This window comes from Puma concolor, chromosome B3 (genome assembly GCF_028749965.1).
Source record: "Puma concolor isolate L17-30 chromosome B3, mPumCon1.1.hap2, whole genome shotgun sequence".
NCBI lineage: Eukaryota > Metazoa > Chordata > Mammalia > Carnivora > Felidae > Puma > Puma concolor.
In genome coordinates this window covers 78,028,466-78,050,046 of record NC_141672.1, presented here as the reverse complement: position 1 = coordinate 78,050,046, position 21,581 = coordinate 78,028,466, and the positions used below count along the sequence as shown (strand labels likewise).

Genomic DNA, 21,581 nt, shown 5'->3' with positions numbered 1-21,581 from the left:
TAAGATATGGAAGCAACCCAAGTGCCCACAGATAGATGAATGGATAAAAAAAAAAAAAAGGATGTAGTATATAGCTACAATAGAATACTATTCAGCCATAAAAAAAGAATGAGATCTTGCCATTTGTAACAACATGTATGGATTTAGAGTGTATTATGCTAAGTGAAATAAGACAGGGAAAGACAAATGTCATATGATTTTACTTACATGTGGAATCTAAAAAACTAACTAACTAACTAAATAAATAAACAAACAAACAAACAGAAACAGACCCATAAATACAGGGAACAAACTAATTGGTTTCCAGAAGGAAGGAAGTTTTGGGGATTGGCAAAATAAGTTAAAGGGATTGGGAGATACAGGTTTCCAGTTATGGAACATATAAATCACAGGGATAAAAGATACAGCATAGGGAATACAGTTAATGGTATTGTAATAGTGTAAAATGACAGACGATAGCTATGCCAGTGAAGAGCATAGCATAATGTATAGACTTATTGAATCACTATGGTGCACAAGTGAAACTAATGTGACATTGTGTGTCAATCAGATTTTAATTTTTTTTATTTATATATGAAATTTATTGTCAAATTGGTTTCCATACAACACCCAGTGCTCATCCCAAAAGGTGCCCTCCTCAGTACCCATCACCCACCCTCTCCTCCCTCCCACCCCCCATCAACCCTCAGTTTGCTCTCAGTTCTCAACAGTCTCTTATGCTTTGACTCTCTCCCACTCTAACCTCTTTTTATTTCCTTCCCCTCCCCCATGGGTTCCTGTTAAGTTTCTCAGGATCCACATAAGAGTGAAACCATATGGTATCTGTCTTTCTCTGTATGGCTTATTTCACTTAGCATCACACTCTCCAGTTCCATCCACGTTGCTACAAAAGGCCATATTTCATTTTTTCTCATTGCCACGTAGTATTCCATAGTGTATATAAACCACAATTTCTTTATCCATTCATCAGTTGATGGACATTTAGGCTCTATCCATAATTTGGCTATTGTTGAGAGTGCTGCTATGAACATTGGGGTACAAGTGCCCCTATGCATCAGTACTCCTGTGTCCCTTGGATAAATTCCTAGCAGTGCTATTGCTGGATCATAGGGTAGGTCTATTTTTAATTTTCTGAGGAACCTCCACACTGCTTTCCAGAGCGGCTGCACCAATTTGCATTCCCACCAACAGTGCAAGAGGGTTCCCGTTTCTCCACATCCTCTCCAGCATCTATAGTCTCCTGATTTGTTCATTTTGGCCACTCTGACTGGCGTGAGGTGATACCTGAGTGTGGTTTTGATTTGTATTTCCCTGAGAAGGAGCGACGCTGAACATCTTTTCATGTGCCTGTTGGCCATCCGGATGTCTTCTTTAGAGAAGTGTCTATTCATGTTTTCTGCCCATTTCTTCACTGGGTTATTTGCTTTTCGGGTGTGGAGTTTGGTGAGCTCTTTATAGATTTTGGATACTAGCCCTTTGTCCGATATGTCATTTGCAAATATCTTTTCCCATTCCGTTGGTTGCCTTTTAGTTTTGTTGGTTGTTTCCTTTGCTGTGCAGAAGCTTTTTATCTTCATAAGGTCCCAGTAATTCACTTTTGCTTTTAATTCCCTTGCCTTTGGGGATGTGTCGAGTAATAGATTGCTACGGCTGAGGTCAGAGAGGTCTTTTCCTGCTTTCTCCTCTAAGGTTTTGATGGTTTCCTGTCTCACATTCAGGTCCTTTATCCATTTTGAGTTTATTTTTGTGAATGGTGTGAGAAAGTGGTCTAGTTTCAACCTTCTGCATGTTGCAGTCCAGTTCTCCCAGCACCATTTGTTAAAGAGACTGTCTTGTTTCCATTGGATGTTCTTTCCTGCTTTGTCAAAGATGAGTTGGCCATACGTTTGTGGGTCTAGTTCTGGGGTTTCTATTCTCTTCCATTGGTCTATGTGTCTGTTTTTGTGCCAATACCATGCAGTCTTGATGATGACAGCTTTGTAGTAGAGGCTAAAGTCTGGGATTGTGATGCCTCCTGCTTTGGTCTTCTTCTTCAAAATTACTTTGGCTATTCGGGGCCTTTTGTGGTTCCATATGAATTTTAGGATTGCTTGTTCTAGCTTCGAGAAGAATGCTGGTGCAATTTTGATTGGGATTGCATTGAATGTGTAGATAGCTTTGGGTAGTATTGACATTTTGACAATATTTATTCTTCCAATCCATGAGCAGGGAATGTCTTTCCATTTCTTTAAATCTTCTTCAATTACCTTCATAAGCTTTCTATAGTTTTCAGCATACAGATCCTTTACATCTTTGGTTAGATTTATTCCTAGGTATTTTATGCTTCTTGGTGCAATTGTGAATGGGATCAGTTTCTTTATTTGTCTTTCTGTTGCTTCATTGTTAGTGTATAAGAATGCAACTGATTTCTGTACATTGATTTTGTATCCTGCAACTTTGCTGAATTCATGTATCAGTTCTAGCAGACTTTTGGTGGAGTCTATCGGATTTTCCATGTATAATATCATGTCATCTGCAAAGAGCGAAAGCTTGACTTCATCTTTGCCAATTTTGATGCCTTTGATTTCCTTTTGTTGTCTGATTGCTGATGCTAGAACTTCCAGCACTATGTTAAACAACAGCGGTGAGAGTGGGCATCCCTGTCGTGTTCCTGATCTCAGGGAAAAAGCTCTCAGTTTTTCCCCGTTGAGGATGATGTTAGCTGTGGGCTTTTCATAAATGGCTTTTATGATCTTTAAGTATGTTCCTTCTATCCCGACTTTCTCAAGGGTTTTTATTAAGAAAGGGTGTTGGGTTTTGTCGAAGGCCTTTTCTGCATCGATTGACAGGATCATATGGTTCTTCTCTTTTTTTTTGTTAATGTGATGTATCACGTTGATTGATTTGCGAATGTTGAACCAGCCCTGCATCCCAGGAATGAATCCCACTTGATCATGGTGAATAATTCTTTTTATATGCCGTTGAATTCGATTTGCTAGTATCTTATTGAGAATTTTTGCATCCATATTCATCAGGGATATTGGCCTGTAGTTCTCTTTTTTTACTGGGTCTCTGTCTGGTTTAGGAATCAAAGTAATACTGGCTTCATAGAATGAGTCTGGAAGTTTTCCTTCCCTTTCTATTTCTTGGAATAGCTTGAGAAGGATAGGTATTATCGCTGCTTTAAACGTCTGGTAGAACTCCCCTGGGAAGCCATCTGGTCCTGGACTCTTATTTGTTGGGAGATTTTTGATAACCGATTCAATTTCTTCGCTGGTGATGGGTCTGTTCAAGCTTTCTATTTCCTCCTGATTGAGTTTTGGAAGAGTGTGGGTGTTCAGGAATTTGTCCATTTCTTCCAGGTTGTCCAATTTGTTGGCATATAATTTTTCATAGTATTCCCTGATAATTGTTTGTATCTCTGAGGGATTGGTTGTAATCATTCCATTTTCATTCATGATTTTATCTATTTGGGGCATCTCCCTTTTCTTTTTGAGAAGCCTGGCTAGAGGTTTGTCAATTTTGTTTATTTTTTCAAAAAACCAACTCTTGGTTTCGTTGATCTGCTCTACAGTTTTTTTAGATTCTATATTGTTTATTTCTGCTCTGATCTTTATTATTTCTCTTCTTCTGCTGGGTTTAGGCTGCCTTTGCTGTTCTGCTTCTAGTTCCTTTAGGTGTGCTGTTAGATTTTGTATTTGGGATTTTTCTTGTTTCTTGAGATAGGCCTGGATTGCAATGTCTTTTCCTCTCAGGACTGCCTTCGCTGCGTCCCAAAGCGTTTGGATTGTTGTATTTTCATTTTCGTTTGTTTCCATATATTTTTTAATTTCTTCTCTAATTGCCTGGTTGACCCACTCATTCGTTAGTAGGGTGTTCTTTAACCTCCATGCCTTTGGAGGTTTTCCAGACTTTTTTCTATGGTTGATTTCAAGCTTCATAGCATTGTGGTCTGAAAGTATGCATGGTATGATTTCAAGTCTTGTCAACTTATGAAGGGCTGTTTTGTGACCCAGTATATGATCTATCTTGGAGAATGTTCCATGTGCACTCGAGAAGAAAGTATATTCTGTTGCTTTGGGATGCAGAGTTCTAAATATATCTGTCAAGTCCATCTGATCCAATGTCTCATTCAGGGCCCTTGTTTCTTTATTGACCGTGTGTCTAGATGATCTATCCATTTCTGTAAGTGGGGTGTTAAGTCCCCTGCAATTACCACATTCTTGTCAATAAGGTTGCTTATGTTTATGAGTAATTGTTTTATATATTTGGGCGCTCCGGTATTCGGCGCATAGACATTTATAATTGTTAGCTCTTCCTGATGGATAGACCCTGTCACTATTATATAATGTCCTTCTTCATCTCTTGTTACAGCCTTTAATTTAAAGTCTAGTTTGTCTGATATAAGGATGGCTACTCCAGCTTTCTTTTGGCTTCCAGTAGCATGATAAATAGTTCTCCATCCCCTCACTCTCAATCTAAAGGTGTCCTCAGGTCTAAAATGAGTCTCTTGTAGACAGCAAATAGATGGGTCTTGTTTTTTTATCCATTCTGATACCCTATGTCTTTTGGTTGGCGCATTTAATCCATTTACATTCAGTGTTATTATAGAAAGATATGGGTTTAGAGTCATTGTGATGTCTGTATGTTTTATGCTTGTAGTGATGTCTCTGGTACTTTGTCTCACAGGGTCCCCCTTAGGATCTCTTGGAGGGCTGGTTTAGTGGTGACAAATTCCTTCAGTTTTTGTTTGTTTGGGAAGACCTTTATCTCTCCTTCTATTCTAAATGACAGACTTGCTGGATAAAGGATTCTCGGCTGCATATTTTTTCTGTCTAGCACACTGAAAATCTCGTGCCAATTCTTTCTGGCCTGCCAAGTTTCAAAAGAGAGATCAGTCACGAGTCTTATAGGTCTCTCTTTATATGTGAGGGCACGTTTACCCCTTGCTGCTTTCAGAATTTTCTCTTTATCCTTGTATTTTGCCAGTTTCACTATGATATGTCGTGCAGAAGATCGATTCAAGTTCCGTCTGAAGGGAGTTCTCTGTGCCTCTTGGATTTCAATGCCTTTTTCCTTCCCCACTTCAGGGAAGTTCTCAGCTATTATTTCTTCAAGTCCCCCTTCAGCACCTTTCCCTCTCTCTTCATCCTCTGGGATACCAATGATGCGTATATTATTTCTTTTTAGTGTATCACTTAGTTCTATAATTTTCCCCTCATACTCCTGGATCTTTTTATCTCTCTTTTTCTCAGCTTCCTCTTTCCATAACTTTATCTTCTAGTTCACCTATTCTCTCCTCTGCCTCTTCAATCCGAGCGGTGGTAGTTTCCATTTTGTTATGCATTTCGTTTAAAGCGTTTTTCAGCTCCTCATGACTGTTCCTTAGTCCCTTGATCTCTGTAGCAAGAGATTCTCTGCTGTCCTGTATACTGTTTTCAAGCCCAGCGATTAATTTTATGACTAGTATTCTAAATTCACTTTCTGTTATATTATTTAAATCCTTTTTGATCAGCTCATTAGCTGTTGTTATTTCCTGGAGATTCTTCTGAGGGGAATTCTTCCGCTTGGTCATTTTGGATAGTCCCTGGCGTGGTGAGGACCTGCAGGGCACTTCCCCTGTGCTGTGGTGTATAACTGGAGTTGGTGGGCGGAGCCGCAGTCAGACCTGCTGTCTGCCCCCAGCCCACCGCTGGGGCCACAGTCAGACTGGTGTGTGCCTTCTCTTCCCCTCTCCTAGGGGCGGGATTCACTGTGGGGTGGGGTGGCCTGTCTGGGCTACTTGCACACTGCCAGGCTTGTGATGCTGGGGATCTGGCGTCTTAGCTGGGGTGGGTAGGCAAGGTGCACAGGGGCAGGAGGGGCAGGCTTAGCTTGCTTCTCCTTAGGTGATCCACTTCAGGAGGGGCCCTGTGGCAGCAGGAGGGAGTCAGATCCGCTGCCGGAGGTTTGGCTCCGCAGAAGCGCAGAGTTGGGTGTTTGCGCGGAGCGAGCAAGTTCCCTGGCAGGAACTGGTTCTCTTTGGGATTTTGGCTGGGGGATGGGCGGGGGAGATGGCGCTGGCGAGCGCCTTTGTTCCCCACCAAACTGAGCTCTGTCGTCAGGGGGCTCAGCAGCTCTCCTTCCCTTTGTCCTCCAGCCTTCCCCCTTTCTGAGCAGAGCTGTTAACTTATGACCTCCCAGACGCTAAGTCGCGCTTGCTGTCGGAACACAGTCCGTCAGGCCCCTCCGCTTTTTGCAAGCCAGACTCGGGGGCTCTGCTTGGCCGGCGAGCCGCCCCTCCGTCCCGGCTGCCTCCCGCCAGTCCGTGGAGTGCGCACCGCCTCGCCGCCCTTCCTACCCTCTTCTGTGGGCCTCTCGTCTGCGCTTGGCTCCGGCGACTCCGTTCTGCTAATCCTCTGGCGGTTTTCTGGGTTATTTAGGCAGGTGTAGGCGGAATCTAAGTGATCAGCAGGACGCGCGGTGAGCCCAGCGTCCTCCTACGTCGCCATCTTCCCTCTCCTTCCAGATTTTAATTTTAAAGAGAGGGAAACATGGAGGAAAATTAAATACATATTACTAAATGAAAGAAGCCAATCTGAAAGGCTATCTACTGTTTCATTCCAACTATATGACATTCTGGAAAAGGTAAAACTATGGAGTTGGTAAAAAGATCAGTGGTTGCCAGGGCTTGGGGTTTGGGGATTGGGAAAGGGAAAGATGAAAAGGCAGAGCACAGAGGATTTTTAGGGCAGTGAAACTACTCTGTATAATAATATACTGATGGATACATATCATTATACATTTTTCCAAGCCCACAAAATATGCAACAGTAAGCGTAAATCATAATGTAAACTAGACTTTGGGTGATTATGATATGCTGTAACAAATATATCACTCTGTTGGGGAACACTGATAATGAGGGGAGTTATGCATGTGTTGGGGCAGGAAGTATATGAGAAATCCTAGTACCTTTCCTTTAATTTTTCTGTGAACCCAAAAACTGCTCTAGGAAAATTTAGTCTTAATTTTTAAAAAATCAGGAGAAAGAAAATCTCTCTCCTTTCAGGTGTCTAGATCTACTCTCTGCCATTGCCTTCAGGCACAAAGGTATTAACAGCTCTCCTGCTCCTTACCCTTGGTTATATGCTGTCCCATGTGACTCCTCCATATCTACAATTTTATAGACAGTCCCCCTGTGAATTTCTCTTTGTGAATTATCCTATCTTGAGTGTGTCATCAGCTTTCTGATAAGAGTCCTAAATGATACAGTTTTCGATAAATGTGCCCTTAAACCTATCAACTTGCTCCATCCTATTGCCTATACCTTTATAATTCAGATGCTCCATCATCATCTTAAATAATATAAATTCCCACTCTCTCTCTCTTTTCCAAAGCCTCCCTCCCTGGGGCTTCTATCCTTCTGCTTTCATCCATTTCTATTGCCCCCTATGCCTGCTTCACAGCTCTCATCTTAAAAGTGCTTTTGGCCACCCCTGCATTGATTTCTTGAGCCTATCTCCTCTTAGTTGTTTTTCCTGGGACACATCCTCCCATACTTTCAAAGAAAGTGTACTTATAGAGTAAATTTTATAAATCTTGGCATGACTGAAAATGTGTTATTCTACTTTCACACCGGATTGATGGTTTTGTTCTATATAGAATTCTTGCCTGAGAATCAGTTTCAGTCACTTTTCCACTGTATTGAAGGGACCAGTGTTATTATTGAATACTCTAGTGCCTTTTGGACTTTGCATACTTTTTTGTGGCCTGTATTTTTTCCTCTCTCAATAATTTTATGATCTTATCAATCTCTAGGGTAATAAAATTTCATAATAATGTGCCTTAGTTACTGTTTTCTCATCACTAGGGTAGGCACTCAGTACATCTTTTGTATCTGGAGACTTAAACCCTCCTGCTCTGAGTTTTCTTTTCATTGTTTCTTTTAAATTCTTCCCCTCTGTCTTCTCTGTTCTCCTGGGACAAATATGAGTTAAGTGTTTTACCTCTTGACTTGAATTTTCATATTCAGTTGTTTGGAGGTGACTGGATGGCTCAGTTGGTTAAGCATCCAGGTCAGGTCATGATTTCACAGTTTGTGAGATCGTGTCCCAAGTTGGGCTCTCTGCTGACAGTGCAGAGCCTGCTTGGGATTCTCTCTCTCTCCCTGCCTCTGCTCCCTCCTGCTCATTCTCTCTCTCTCTCTCTCTCTCTCTCTCTCTCTCTCTCTCTCTCTCAAAACAAATAAATAAACATTAAAACAAAAAGATATCAATGGTTTTTAGAGTGAATTTGTGTTATCTCTGATTCCAAAATTCCCTTTTGCCTTCCTAACAGCTCACGTTTTACTTCAACTACCTTATGTATATTAAAGACTTAGGCACCAAAACTTTGACCAAAGGCAGAGATCAACAGAGCAGAGCTTACTGACTGCTGGGCTTCTGATCAAGGTTCTAGCAGAGAGGCAGCCATTCCATTTGTGATCTCCAAAGGAAAAATGTGAAAGACTTTTCTCTAACATAGTTTAATTTCTTAATGCAAAGATGTCAGTATTCTGTTTGTGAAGTGTATGCCTGTGTGAGCATCTGAGAGTGAGGGGTGAAAAGAAAAGGTGGTAGACTGAACCATTCCTTTCTCTTAATTGCCCTATAACTAGCCCTGAACCCCACTATCATCCTTGCCTGGGGCCCTGGCATCTCAAACATGTCAGGGATTCTGGGAGATAAATCTGTCTATTTCTCCTCAATATTCCTCTCAGTTGCTACTTTCATGTTAGCCTTCTCTCCTCTGCCTTATCAGTTACCCCACCTTTGTCTTGTCTTTTCCAAACATATGTTGAAATCTTTTGTCTGCATCTAACTTCTGTCCTATTCGTGAGTCTAAACTTTTTTCTCGTTTGTTGTTATTGCTATTTTATTTAGATCTTAGGAGGAAAAAGGAAAACTCATGTATCTATCCCACAATTTTAAATATAAGTTCAGTATATTTGTTATTTTTTAAAAGGATAGAATGATCCTTTTTCACAGAGGAAAGGTAATATGAAAAATAACTATAGGGAAATGCAACAAAAGGTTAGTGGTGGTATTTTTTTTTTAATTTTTTTTTCAACGTTTTATTTATTTTGGGGACAGAGAGAGACAGAGCATGAACGGGGGAGGGGCAGAGAGAGAGGGAGACACAGAATCGGAAACAGGCTCCAGGCTCTGAGCCATCAGCCCAGAGCCCGACGCGGGGCTCGAACTCACGGACCGCGAGATCGTGACCTGGCTGAAGTCGGACGCTTAATCGACTGCGCCACCCAGGCGCCCCTTAGTGGTGGTATTTTAATATTTTAATGGGGTCACCATAAATAATGTCGTCTCTGTTACTAAGGGAAAAAAGAAACAGTGGATACTGGGATAACAACAGGTAGACCCTGTCACAAACAGGTATTGTGCATCCAGCTCTGTGCCATACATAGGGAGTAGAAAAAAGGTAAGATATGTTATTTATATCATTAATAAATTACAGAAATGAGGTAAAATCCAGTAAGGGAACAAAAACTGGGAAAAAATGTCTGATACCATTTTATAAACCATATGGAGGTGTGCTTAAGGCACACAGAAAACAGATGTTGGATGAAAACAATCAAGGAAGAATTCTTGAAAGATATAGAGATATAGAAACAAGATCTAAAAAGTTCCTCAGAATAAAATTGCTTTTCTGAAGTACTGAGACCATCCAGCTATCCTCTGACCTTACTAAGAACACAACAGAAAAGAATCTATTCTGTCCCTTTCAAAAATTGAAAATAAATTTAACCAAAATGTATAATATATCTCCTTGACTTAGTCATTGCAATAGTTCAAATGTCAATTCATTTTAGTTGCTTTAATTAGTCTGTTCTATGTATTGCAAAAATAAAAGTAGGATAACTTTTAGTACAAATAATATACTACTAGGATTATAGAGAGTATTCAAATTTTCCAACAGGATCTTTAAAAAATTGCTCCACACAAAATATGTAAAATGTACCCCTTTTCCCTCTGTAAAGAAACGATCCTTTGGGCAGTTTATGAATGTACACTACCTCTTAATTGTATGCAGCGTATATTTCTATGTATGCATTTTCACTGCATTCTATGTATGTATTATCGTTATCTCTTTATGAATCCATTTCCCCTACTAGATTATATGATATTTGTGGGGAAAGACTAGGAAAGGAAAAAAAAAGGAAAAAAAAGAAGGAAGGAAAGAAAGAAAGGAGGAGGGAGGAAGAGAGGGAAGGGAGGGAGACGGGGAGACAAGGAGGCAGTTTCTGGGAAGTTAGCCTTCTGTTTTTAAGAGAAATGGTCAGATTCCTCAGAGATCTTTCTCTTGTAACATCATTCTACATTGTTGAATCATAGTTTAAGAAAGCTTAATTTGAAGTGAAGGGACATAAAGCAGTTAAAGAGATACTGGCTCAGAGTGTTTACTCTCCTACTCTAAAAGTAAGAGAGGATAAACCTTGACAGTATAGAAACCTAGACAGTATAGAAAGGCTTAAGTTTAGCCCACCTAAACATTGAAAAAAGAGTCTCAAATTATTCCTGGTTAAATGAAAAGTACAAGATAATTGAATTTTAAGGACTATTCCTTAAAAATCATTAATAAGTTACAGATAATTGAAGGTATTAGCTAACTCTCTGATTTTGCAATTCTGACAAGCTATCCCTTCCCCTTTTCCTTGAAGGAGACCTTGCGACTCCATATCCGTTTCATGGCATTCTTTACATCCTCATTCCTCAGAGTATAGATGAGTGGGTTTAGCATTGGGGTAATGGTAGTATAAAACACAGACACAGCCTTATCCAGTGGGAAAGTAGTGGAGGGACGGAGATAAATAAATATACAAGGGACAAAGAAGAAAGTTACTACAGTGAAATGAGACCCACAGGTAGAGAGAGCCTTGCGCCGGCTCTCTGAAGACCGCTTACGAAGACTAAACAGAATGATCGTGTAGGAGGCCAGAAGAATGAGGAAACACCCCAGAGAGATGAGACCACTGTTGGCAACCACCAACATATTTACCAGGGTTGTATCAGCACAGGCAAGCTTTAGGACTGGGTGGACATCACAAAAGTAGTGGTCAATGACCTGATCATTGCAGAAAGGCAGCTGAAAGGTCAGAAGGGTCTGAACAAAGGAATGACCCAGGGCTCCTAACCAGGACAATGATGCCAGAACAATACAAACATTGGCACTCATGATGGTAGTATAACGGAGAGGTTGGCAGATGGCAGCATAACGGTCGAAAGCCATAACAGTCAAAACAAAAATCTCCGCACACCCAAAAAAGTGGAAGGTAAACATCTGAGTTACACAGCCCCAGTAGGAAATGGTCTTTTTCTCAGAAATAAAGTCTGCAATCATCTTGGGTGCTGTGGCTGAGGAATAGGCAATGTCCACAAAGGACAGGTTACTGAGGAAGAAATACATGGGCGTTTGGAGCTGGGGATCAGAAAAGACCGTAAGCAAAATGAGCAGATTTCCCACCATGATCACGATGTAGAAGAGGAGAAATAAGGCAAAGAACATCAGTTGCATTCCAGGATCTTGGGAAAGTCCTAGGAATATAAATTCAGTGACATTATTAGCCACTTCCATGGGGACCCAGATGGTACTGGCTTGGTGGCTCTGGTTCTCTGCAAAAATAAATAAATATAAACCACTGTAAGCATGGTACAGCCTAAAGGAGAAGTCTTATTAAAATATTTAAGTGATGCTAAATATAGGAGAGGAAACTTCATATTTCTTGAGCATAGTCAATTTTCTTACCACATTATTGACTCACATTTGGTTTCTGTTACACTCAGACCTATAGGTCTTTTCTCTCAAATAATAATCTAGAGAAGATGATGATTTTTTTTATTGGATTTAATGTTGTTCCCTAATCCTCCCTCTCTCTGTCTCTCTCTCTCTCGTATTGCCAGAAATTCTCTTTCAGATGGAAAATTTTAAATCAATTATTAAATAAATTTTTGAGGCTTAAGGTAAATATAAGAAGTCAGAATCCGAGATTTGATGCCAAATTTCTTAGATGGATCTTTTTTAACATAATGTACAGAGATCAACTTTAGAAGAATAACATTCTACTTAAATGATAAAGACTGTTTTTAGTTTCTAAATTAGGTTGGGAGTTTCAATACAATTAAAGATTAAGTCATTTTTAGTGATGAACAACAGCAGAAACAGAGGTCTCCTGCTTACCAAAAACCCATGCTTATAAGTAACATCCTGGGAGTTTGAGTCCTAAGACTTGGTATCCATGTGAAAATTTCATTTTGCTTGTCAGTAAGGAATACGTGAAGAGTGGTCAACCTATACAGAGAAATGTTTTTCTCTATGTTGCTCTAAAGAGTTGAAAAGCTAAAACATACTGAGGCCCCTATCATTCTCAATCCCTTTGCCTTGAAATAGCCTTCTGTCCTTGTAATCATAGGTAAGAATCAGTAGTTAAATTTCCATACAGAAAAAGCTGTAAATGGTAGTTAAAGAATAAGTCTAACACCATTTTACAAACTATACACAGGGATGCTCAGGGAATACAGATAAAAATATTGAGTAAAAATTATCAGGGAAAAATTCTTGAAAGAGATAAATCATAAGACAGGACCTAAAGAAGTTCCTCAGAATAAAAAATGGCTTTTCTGAAGCATTGCAAATTACTAGCTATCTTTCATCTTTGCTAGGAACACCTTTTTTCTGCCTGGATAGTGAAAGCTGAGTGATTTAAGTTTGAACACCCCCACCAAATGGATTACTTTAAGTAAATCTATTTTCTCAATCTCAGTCTTCTCATTTATAAAAGATGGGTAACAAAAATTATTTTACTTCACAGAACTGTTACAGAAATAAAATAAGATCATCTGTGTAACTTTTTTTGTATTTATGAGGTGATTTACTTTGTCATTTGAGTCTGTGAAGTGTGAGATCTTTTTAGTAAGTAGAAGTTTTCATTTGATCTATTCATTATATAAAAATTATATATAAAATATTAAAATTTATCCATAATTTTATTCCTGAGATAATAAACGATAATATCTGTCCATCTCCATGGTAGACATATTATTAATAGTGGTGATACTGGTGGTAAATATTTACTAAGCACTTTACTATGTGCAGGATTATATGCTAAACTATTAGCATATGTTACCCCATCTATCCTCACAGCAACATTTTAATTTCTATCTCCATTTTAAGGAGCACAAAATTTTGAAGAGATTAGGTAAATTATCTAGTAAAACACAGTCAGTGAAGAGGCTGGTATTTGAATTGAGACATTCTGATTCCAAAACCCACACAACACTCATCCCCCTAAATAAATAATAGGTAGAACAATAAGTGAAAAGATGATAATGATAGATGATAGATAGATAGATAGATAGATAGATAGATAGATAGATGATAGATGAAAGAAAGAACTAGAGCTAGAAAAAGAAAGAAAGAAGATAAACTTCTCATGAAAAGGAATTCCTTTTTAAAAAAAATCAACTGTGCTCTTATGGTGTAAAGTCCTTTGATTAGAGGATACGCTCCAAGTCCTTAACATCTTTGAATATTCTGACACTACAACAGCAAAGCCAAATTGTTCTCAGTCATAACCAAATGGCAGAATCATAAGGGTTGAAAATCATTTAAGTAATAATAGAAAATTTCTATTGTACTTACTATTGTCTAAGTGGTAATAATTCATTTAATCCTCATAACATTCTTACAGTGTAGGCTATCATCATCCCCACTTCAGAGATGAGGAAACTGAAGCACAGAGAAAGTGCGTAACTTGCCCAAGGTCACAGAGCTAGGTAATTGACAGAGTTGGTATTGGAACCTAGGCAAAAGGACTTTAAAGTTTATTTTGTTTTTTTATTAATTTTATTTTTTTTAATTTACATCCAAGTTAGTTAGCATATAGTGCAACAATGATTTCAGGACTAGATTCCTTAGTGCCCCTTACCCATTTACCCCATCCCCCCTCCCACAACCCCTCCAGTAACCCTCTGTTTGTTCTCCATATTTAAGAGTCTCTTATATTTTTGTCCCCCTCCCTGTTTTTATATTATTTTTGTTTCTCTTTCCTTATGCTTATCTGTTTTGTCTCTTAAAGTTCTCATACGATGCATACTCCTGGAGCTGTGGGACTGTGGGCATAAAGTCAGCATGCCTTCTTTCTCATTTAAAAGTCTTAAAATTTCTGTAATAGCCAAAAGACTCCTTTTCTGCTAATTGTGAAGGGTTTTTTTTTTGTTTTTTTGTTTTATTTTAAGTTTATTTATTTATTTTGAGAGAGAGAGAGTGGGGGAGGGGCAGAAAGAGAGGGAGGCAGAGAATCCCAATGCAGGGCTTGAACTCACGAACCATGAGAGAACCATGAGATCATGACCTGAGCTAAAGTCAAGACTTAGACTCTCAAGGACTGAGCCACCCAGGCAATTGTGAAATTTTGTAAAGCTGTATCCAGTACTTTGAGGCAAACACTACATTTACAACTGGCAAGATCATCACAACATTCAGAGTTTGTGCCCAACTTTGCTTAAACTTACACTGAGGATGTCATAAGCGATGTGGTACTGATAATCTTGATGTTATTTCATTAACATGTGTTGCCAGAGGAGGCCCGCATGTAAACCAGCAATCCCAGTTCTAGAGGAGAGTCGGAGACACGTCTCCAGAGAAGGTCTTCACTGAGTGGAATGTTGGAAGGTGAATTAGAGTTAACCTGATGATGAAGAAGACTGCAGGGTGAGGGCACAGAAGACAGGGCAGGGCAGGAAGGACATTCCAGGCCTAATGGACTGGAATATATGAAGACAGTGTAAATCATCATAGCATCCCCACTGGGGAATGCCAACAGGTTTGACATGATTCAACACAGAATACATGAAAGCAAGTGTCAGGAAGTGAGGCTAAAAAGGAAGAGGAGCTCAGATCATAGTCTTGTATGTTAAGTTGAGGAGTTGGAATTTATTGTGAATGATTTGGCAGATCATGAAGAAAGATCACTCTAGCAGCAGGAGGGCAGCAGGAATAGGTGCTGAAGAGTAGCTGTTACAAAGAAGCCCGAAACCCAACTTTCCTAGGTTCAAATTCAAGCTCCCCTATTTGTTCACATTAGGACTTTAGGAAAGTTACTTAACTTCCCTTTCCTCAGTTTTCTCAAGGGTTAAATGTAGATAAAAAATACCACACAGCACTGGGGCACCTGGGTGGCTCAATTGGTTAAGCTTCTGACTTCTGCTCAGGTTATGATCTCACAGTTTGTGAATTAGAGCCCCGCAACAGGCTCTGTGCTAACAGCTTGAGGCCGGGAGCCTGCTTCAGATTCTGTGTCTCCCTCTCTCTCTGCCCCTCCCCCACTCACGCTCTATCTCTCTTTCCTTCAAAAATAAATAAACATTAAGAAAAATATTTTAAAGGAAATAGCACACAGCACATAATTGCTGTAAGGATTAGGTGTGTATCTTATGTAAAGCACTTATGTACATGGCACACTATAAGTGAACACATAATCATCATCCCCATCTTTGTGACCAGAGAATATGCTGACTGGAAGGAAGGAGAAAAGCCTGGATAGGAGTCATTGTAAGATGCTAAATTCCTTACTACATTCATCTCCTAATTCCCATTTATATGTATTTCCATGCTTTCCATTTTTACAAAACTTACCTACTGATGACACCCACTTTCTCAAATATATTCTTTGACTTAGAGTAGTAGCAGAAAATAGTGCATATTTTTTAATCACTTTAAGAGTTCAAGCAAGGATACCAAAGATGTTTGGGCAGCTACCGTATTCTTCTTGAGTAGTGGCAATCTCAACTTTATCCGGGATCACCTCAGAAGCTGATTAAGGTAATTCAAGTCTAAGACCAAGATCCTTCTACTGTCTTTACTGGGAGAAAGAGAACAGGATTTAAAGATAGAACAACAGAGCCTGATTCAACAGCTCTGCCTCTTACAGGCTATGTGATCTTAACACCATTTTCCTTACTTCTATTAACTTCAGAGTCCTCTCCTGTGAAAGAATAATGCCACACATGGTAAGGATAAAATTAATTAATGGACACTAAAACAATAAGTTACCTGTAAAACTAAGTCATAATCATTTCAGTGAAAAAAATTCAGAAGCATTCAGTATCCAATGTCTGAACACTGTGGACGAGGGCTTGTATGGGACTCATCAGCAATTCCACTGGTCTGTACAGGTTCTTAGGCCAAATTTTGTCTCTCAGATAATGCCAAAGAATATACACTAGTTATATGTCTCAAATAACACTAGTTATTTGTCTCTCAGATAATGCCAAAGAATATAACCACTAGTTATAATGGTACCTCTGCTGTTAAAGAAATAAGATCGCTCATTTATTAACTCCATAAGCCCACTTGAATTATTTCAAATAAAATAAATAGCAAGACTGCAGTGCCCTGAAATTCGCTGAGAAAGAGATTTAGTCTGTTTCTTCTGTGAACAATTTGCAAAGAACAGGGATCAAATATTCTGTTTCTCCTTCCTAACACCAAGTTCCATCCCACGGCGAGCTCTTTGTGCAATAGTGTCCTTGACATCAATATCCCTCATAGAGACATGTACACAGAAAACATGTACGTTTTCATGCCTCTGGTCATTTGACATCATTTTATTACCTGTAGATACTTTGAACTTTTACCTATAGAAAAATTTAAAGTCCTAATTTATCCTGTCCCTCTAATTGTCTACAATTGAGAAAGAAACTTACTAATTATGTGTGGAACTGAGAGATAAGGAATAATAATCTGAATAAGGCTTCAAAACAACTTGCAAATGTGTTAATGTAACACCATGTAGGTTATTTAAGGTACCATCCATATCATCTTCTATATTTCAGGCAACACCAATATTTATTTATCCTTTCACTTAATAAATATTTATTGAGCACATTCTCTGTGTCTGGTGTTATGCCGTGAATATAAAAAAGATAAGTAAAACCCAATACCTGACATAGTCATTCATTTTAGAGTAATATGTTTAAAAGGCCTTCTCAAATCCTCTTACATCGAACCATAACTTATGTAAAATCTTATACTTACATAGATAAAAAAAATATTAGTGATTACTTGACTTTATTCCACTCATCTATCCATGAGTGAAACTAGTGAAGTGTAAGAGGAAATTGAATTATGTAGGCTGCACTGCTAGTGATAAAGCTAGAACTAAATTCCAACTGAAATAATATTGATACACACCTTAAACTACAGCAAACTATTTCCTAAATCACTTAAAAGAATTATTATAACAGTTGTTGTAAGTGGATGAAGAATTTAATGATTTCTCTTTATCCCTGAATATGATTTGAATCAATGAAAATTGCCCTTGCCTCTCACCCTGGTTGTTAACTTATCATTACAGATGGGGAAACTTACTCTGGCTGTCTTCTTGAGTGTGGTCCCACAACATGGATTTGGACAACCTGAGATCTTCTTAGATCAATAAACCTTTCTGAGATGGAAATGTGATCTATATCTAGATATTCATGCTAAAAGATTGAAATGTGTACAGTGATGTTTCTCTTATGTGTGTGTTGCATTTCACAAGACGATTATGCCTACAGCCTGAGAAGAGGTCCTGTTTGTTCCTTTGTTCTCTCCTTCTTTCTCTAAGGATTTTATGAGCTTATAGCCATGCCATGGCTTCTGATCTTGGTCTGTAAGACTTTATTTCTGTATTCCTGGCTGCCAGGAGAAAGAAACTGTCAGCAATCTTTATGCATCATCAGAGTCCTGAGGGAATGGCTGGCCAGGTGATTAGGTAGCATCTAGAGAGTATTATTAGGCAGGAAAGTGCCAAGTATAATTCCCATGAAGTGACCCCTTGTAAAACCATATTGAAGGCTACTTGGTAAATTGCTAGTTAAAAATAAGCAGGCCATTTTTCCAGCTTTGCACAATTTACTCATAGCTAAAGCTGGGGCAAAGGAAACTTGGTGATGCTCAGTATCACTATATTGGACCAGTAACCCAAGTATATTAGTTTATAAAACTATTAAAGTGTTTTCATTTAAAAATTCATTTTAAAAACTACCGAAGCTCAAGTACACAAGCAAAATGTTTAATTTAGTGACACAGTAAAGATACTGCCTCAGTCCTATTATTACATGCATGAGTTTCTAAGAACTTAGGTCAAGGGGGCTTGACAAAAATTGAGGATTACACCTCTGCCCTCTAGTATAAAATGTGTTATTGAATTGCAGCATGAACTTCCAGGTCATGCCTAAAGTTCTGTGTGTTTGAATGGCACAACCACAACAAGAGAAAATACAGTAATTCAAATAGCATTCACCTCAGTTAGGGTGCTTTTCTAAGGCAGAAAGGATGATCACATTGCAGCCTAGAAAGGCCTTTTGTTGTTGTCAGCAGCAGTTTATTGTCCCATGACTCTAGGTTATAAATAAAGGGGCTGTTCAGACAAGGAATGGCTAACTGTGAGCATACTGTTTTCACTGGATTCCCCACTCAAATTCTTTTTGAGATGAAAAATTGTCATGTGCTTCTCTCTCTTTCTTCCTTATCTTTCTTTTCTTTCCTTTCTTCCTCCCTCCCTTTCTTCCTAAGTTCCTTCTTTTTTTTCATTTCCTTCGTTCCTTTCTTTAAAAACACATTTAGCCAGACAAAGAAAGACAAGTGTTGTATGATTTCATTTACATGTGGAGTCTAAAAAAGCGAAACTTGTAGAAACAGAGAGTAGAATGGTAGTTATCAAGGGTGGGGGTGGGAGAATTGGGGAGATGTTGTGAAGGGGAACAAGCTTACAACTAGAAGATCAATAAGTTCTAGAGATCTAATGCACAACATACCAACTGTAGTCATTAATTACTTCAAAACTGCTAAGAGATTAGATCTGAAATGTTCTTCCCACAGAAAAGAAATAATAATAACATGATGTGATAGAAGAGTTGGCCAAAGTTATAGTAACCATGTTGCAATATATAAACATCAAACTAACATATTTTACATGTTAAAATTACAAAATGTTATAGGTCAATTATATCTCAATTTGGGAAAAAAAACCTTATCAAGAATTTATTGGTGCTGGGCACCATGCCAGACACTCCAGATACAACAACCACTGAATAATTGGGCAGCCCAATGAGTGAGGGAACAAAAGTACAATAACTATGGTGTGTGTTATGCTGATGAAAGATAAGCACACCAAGCTATGAGAATTCATATGAGGACCAATAAATAAAACTCTACAAGGGGGCGCCTGGGTGGCGCAGTCGGTTAAGCGTCCGACTTCAGCCAGGTCACGATCTCGCGGTCCGTGAGTTCGAGCCCCGCGTCAGGCTCTGGGCTGATGGCTCGGAGCCTGGAGCCTGTTTCCGATTCTGTGTCTCCCTCTCTCTCTGGCCCTCCCCCATTCATGCTCTGTCTCTCTCTGTCCCAAAAAAAATAAATAAACGTTGAAAAAAAAATTAAAAAAAATAAATAAATAAAATAAAACTCTACAAGGACAGGCTCAGAGATGACTTGCGAGAAAATAAGACTCTTAATCTGAGTACTGAAGGCAAGAAGTGCAGAGGCAGCAACATCTTCAGAGGCATGAAGATATGAGGAGAACAGCAAGTAGTTTACAGGCTCAAGCAACGCGACAGGACTGAAACCATAAGGGAGGACTGGGACCATGACTTGGTCTCAGAACAAGCGTAGTCAGTAGACCTGAGCCCAAGATTTAGAGTGGTACTGTAGCCCAGTGAATAATGTGGGGACTCCTAGGCATTACCCTAGATTTTCTCATCCCCACGTATACTCTATGTCCCTACAGATTCCATGATAATATTTGTACCAGAGTCTAGGACAAGATACAACTTGCAGATAAGAAACTATATATCTGAAGAAAAAAAGAGGACAAGATTGATAGGGACAGGAAAGACTTATTCACTTAAGAGAGGAAGCAGACTGTTCTGTGAGTGTTTACATTATAGATTTCACCATTTTTCTCTAAGTAAAAGAATCTCACCAGGTGCTTTGTTTATGGGATAATTACAAAAAGCGTCTTGGAAACATAATAAGCATAAAGATAATAACTAAAAATACAATAAATAAAAAATGGATAACTTAGATAAGCCTATTCATTAAGGAAAAACTACTGAAATATAATCTAATAAAACAAATATAAATAAAATATGGAGTTTAGCTAATAGTATGCATCAGCTTTGGCTCATTAGTTCTGACAAATATGCCATATCATGTAAGATGTTAACAATAGGAGAAATGGTGCAAGCTTTACAGAAACTCTGTACTATCTTTGTAACTTTTCTATACATTTAATTAACCAGAACATTTCAAAAACACTTAAAATGTGATTTTTTAACATAAATTTGAGAGTGCATATATTGCCCAATATGACATTTCGTGTCAAGGTTGGTTTCAATGTCAATGGGGGAGTTACCAGGAATTTTACTATCATATGGCATGGATCTGGAGTCAAAAACTCTTAATTCATCTTTCTGTCCTGTGATTCTTCAGGATCAAACAATTGTACAGTCTTCTTTCAGCCGCTATTTCCCTTTTAACATAAAATATAATAGTAATGGTAACATAAGCAGTCAATACTTACTGAGTTCTGTCTTATGCAGAAATGCTTGTTAGGGCTTTACAAGTACTATTTTGTGTAGCTTTCCTGAGAACCTTATGCTCTGTACGCTATTATTGTCCTCACTGTATACTCAAAGGAGCATTGAGAGATTAAGTTCCTTGTGCCCTAGTAAGTGGTGAGCTGGGCATGATGAAGCTGTCTCACACCAGGGTCCACACTTCTGACTTACTCTCTCCTCTGTGCTCTATTCTCCCCAATTATCTGGACTTACATACTGTCTTAGAATGCTCTTCACATTCCTCTGGTGTTTATTGAGAGACTTCATAATTAGATATTTGGGCAGTCTGTTGATGTTTGGTGGAACACCCAAACGGCAAGATGTCTACCGCATTTCCAGGCACACAAGAGGCACTCTGGAAATAGTTGTTATAAATAAATGGATAATAGATTAATAATGAATTAATGAATTAATAATGAGTGAATGAATATTAAAAGATCAAAAAAATCACCAAGAGTTGTTTATCAGAGGAATATCTCCCAGGAAATGTTTTCTATAAATGAAAAGTAAATGTGTGGCACTGGGGTGGCTCAGCCAGTTGTGTCTGACCAGCTCAGGTCATGATCTCACAGTGTCTGAGTTCAAACCCTGCATCTGGCTCTCTGCTGTCAGTGCAGAGCTCTTCATATCCTCTGTTCCCCTCTCTCTCAGCTCCACCGCCACTCATTCTCTCTCTCTCTCTTTTTTTCTCTCTCCATCTCCCTCCCTCAAAAATAAACATTGAAAGAAAGAAAGAGAGAGAGAGAGAGAGAGAGAGAGAGAGAGAGAGAGAGAAAGAAAGAAAGAAAGAGAAAGAGGGAGGAAGAAAAAGAAAAAGAAAGAAAGAAAGAAAGAAAGAAAGAAAGAAAGAAAGAAAGAGAGAGAAAGAAAGAAAAAGAAAGAGAAAGAAAGAAAGAAAGAAAGAAAGAAAGAAAGAAAGAAAGAAAGAAGAAAAGAAAAGAAAGAAAGAAAAGTATATATTGTGGTGGCATG

General features: G+C 38.8%; 1 protein-coding gene across 1 annotated transcript; it reads right to left on the bottom strand.

Moving 5' to 3' along the window:
• Nucleotides 1-10,647: 10,647 nt before the first annotated feature.
• Nucleotides 10,648-11,619, bottom strand: LOC112856126 (olfactory receptor 4S2-like). Its single transcript, XM_025919676.2, has one exon. The coding sequence runs from the start codon at nt 11,584-11,586 to the stop codon at nt 10,648-10,650; it is 939 nt and encodes a 312-aa protein (XP_025775461.2). The 5' UTR covers nt 11,587-11,619.
• Nucleotides 11,620-21,581: the final 9,962 nt, after the last annotated feature.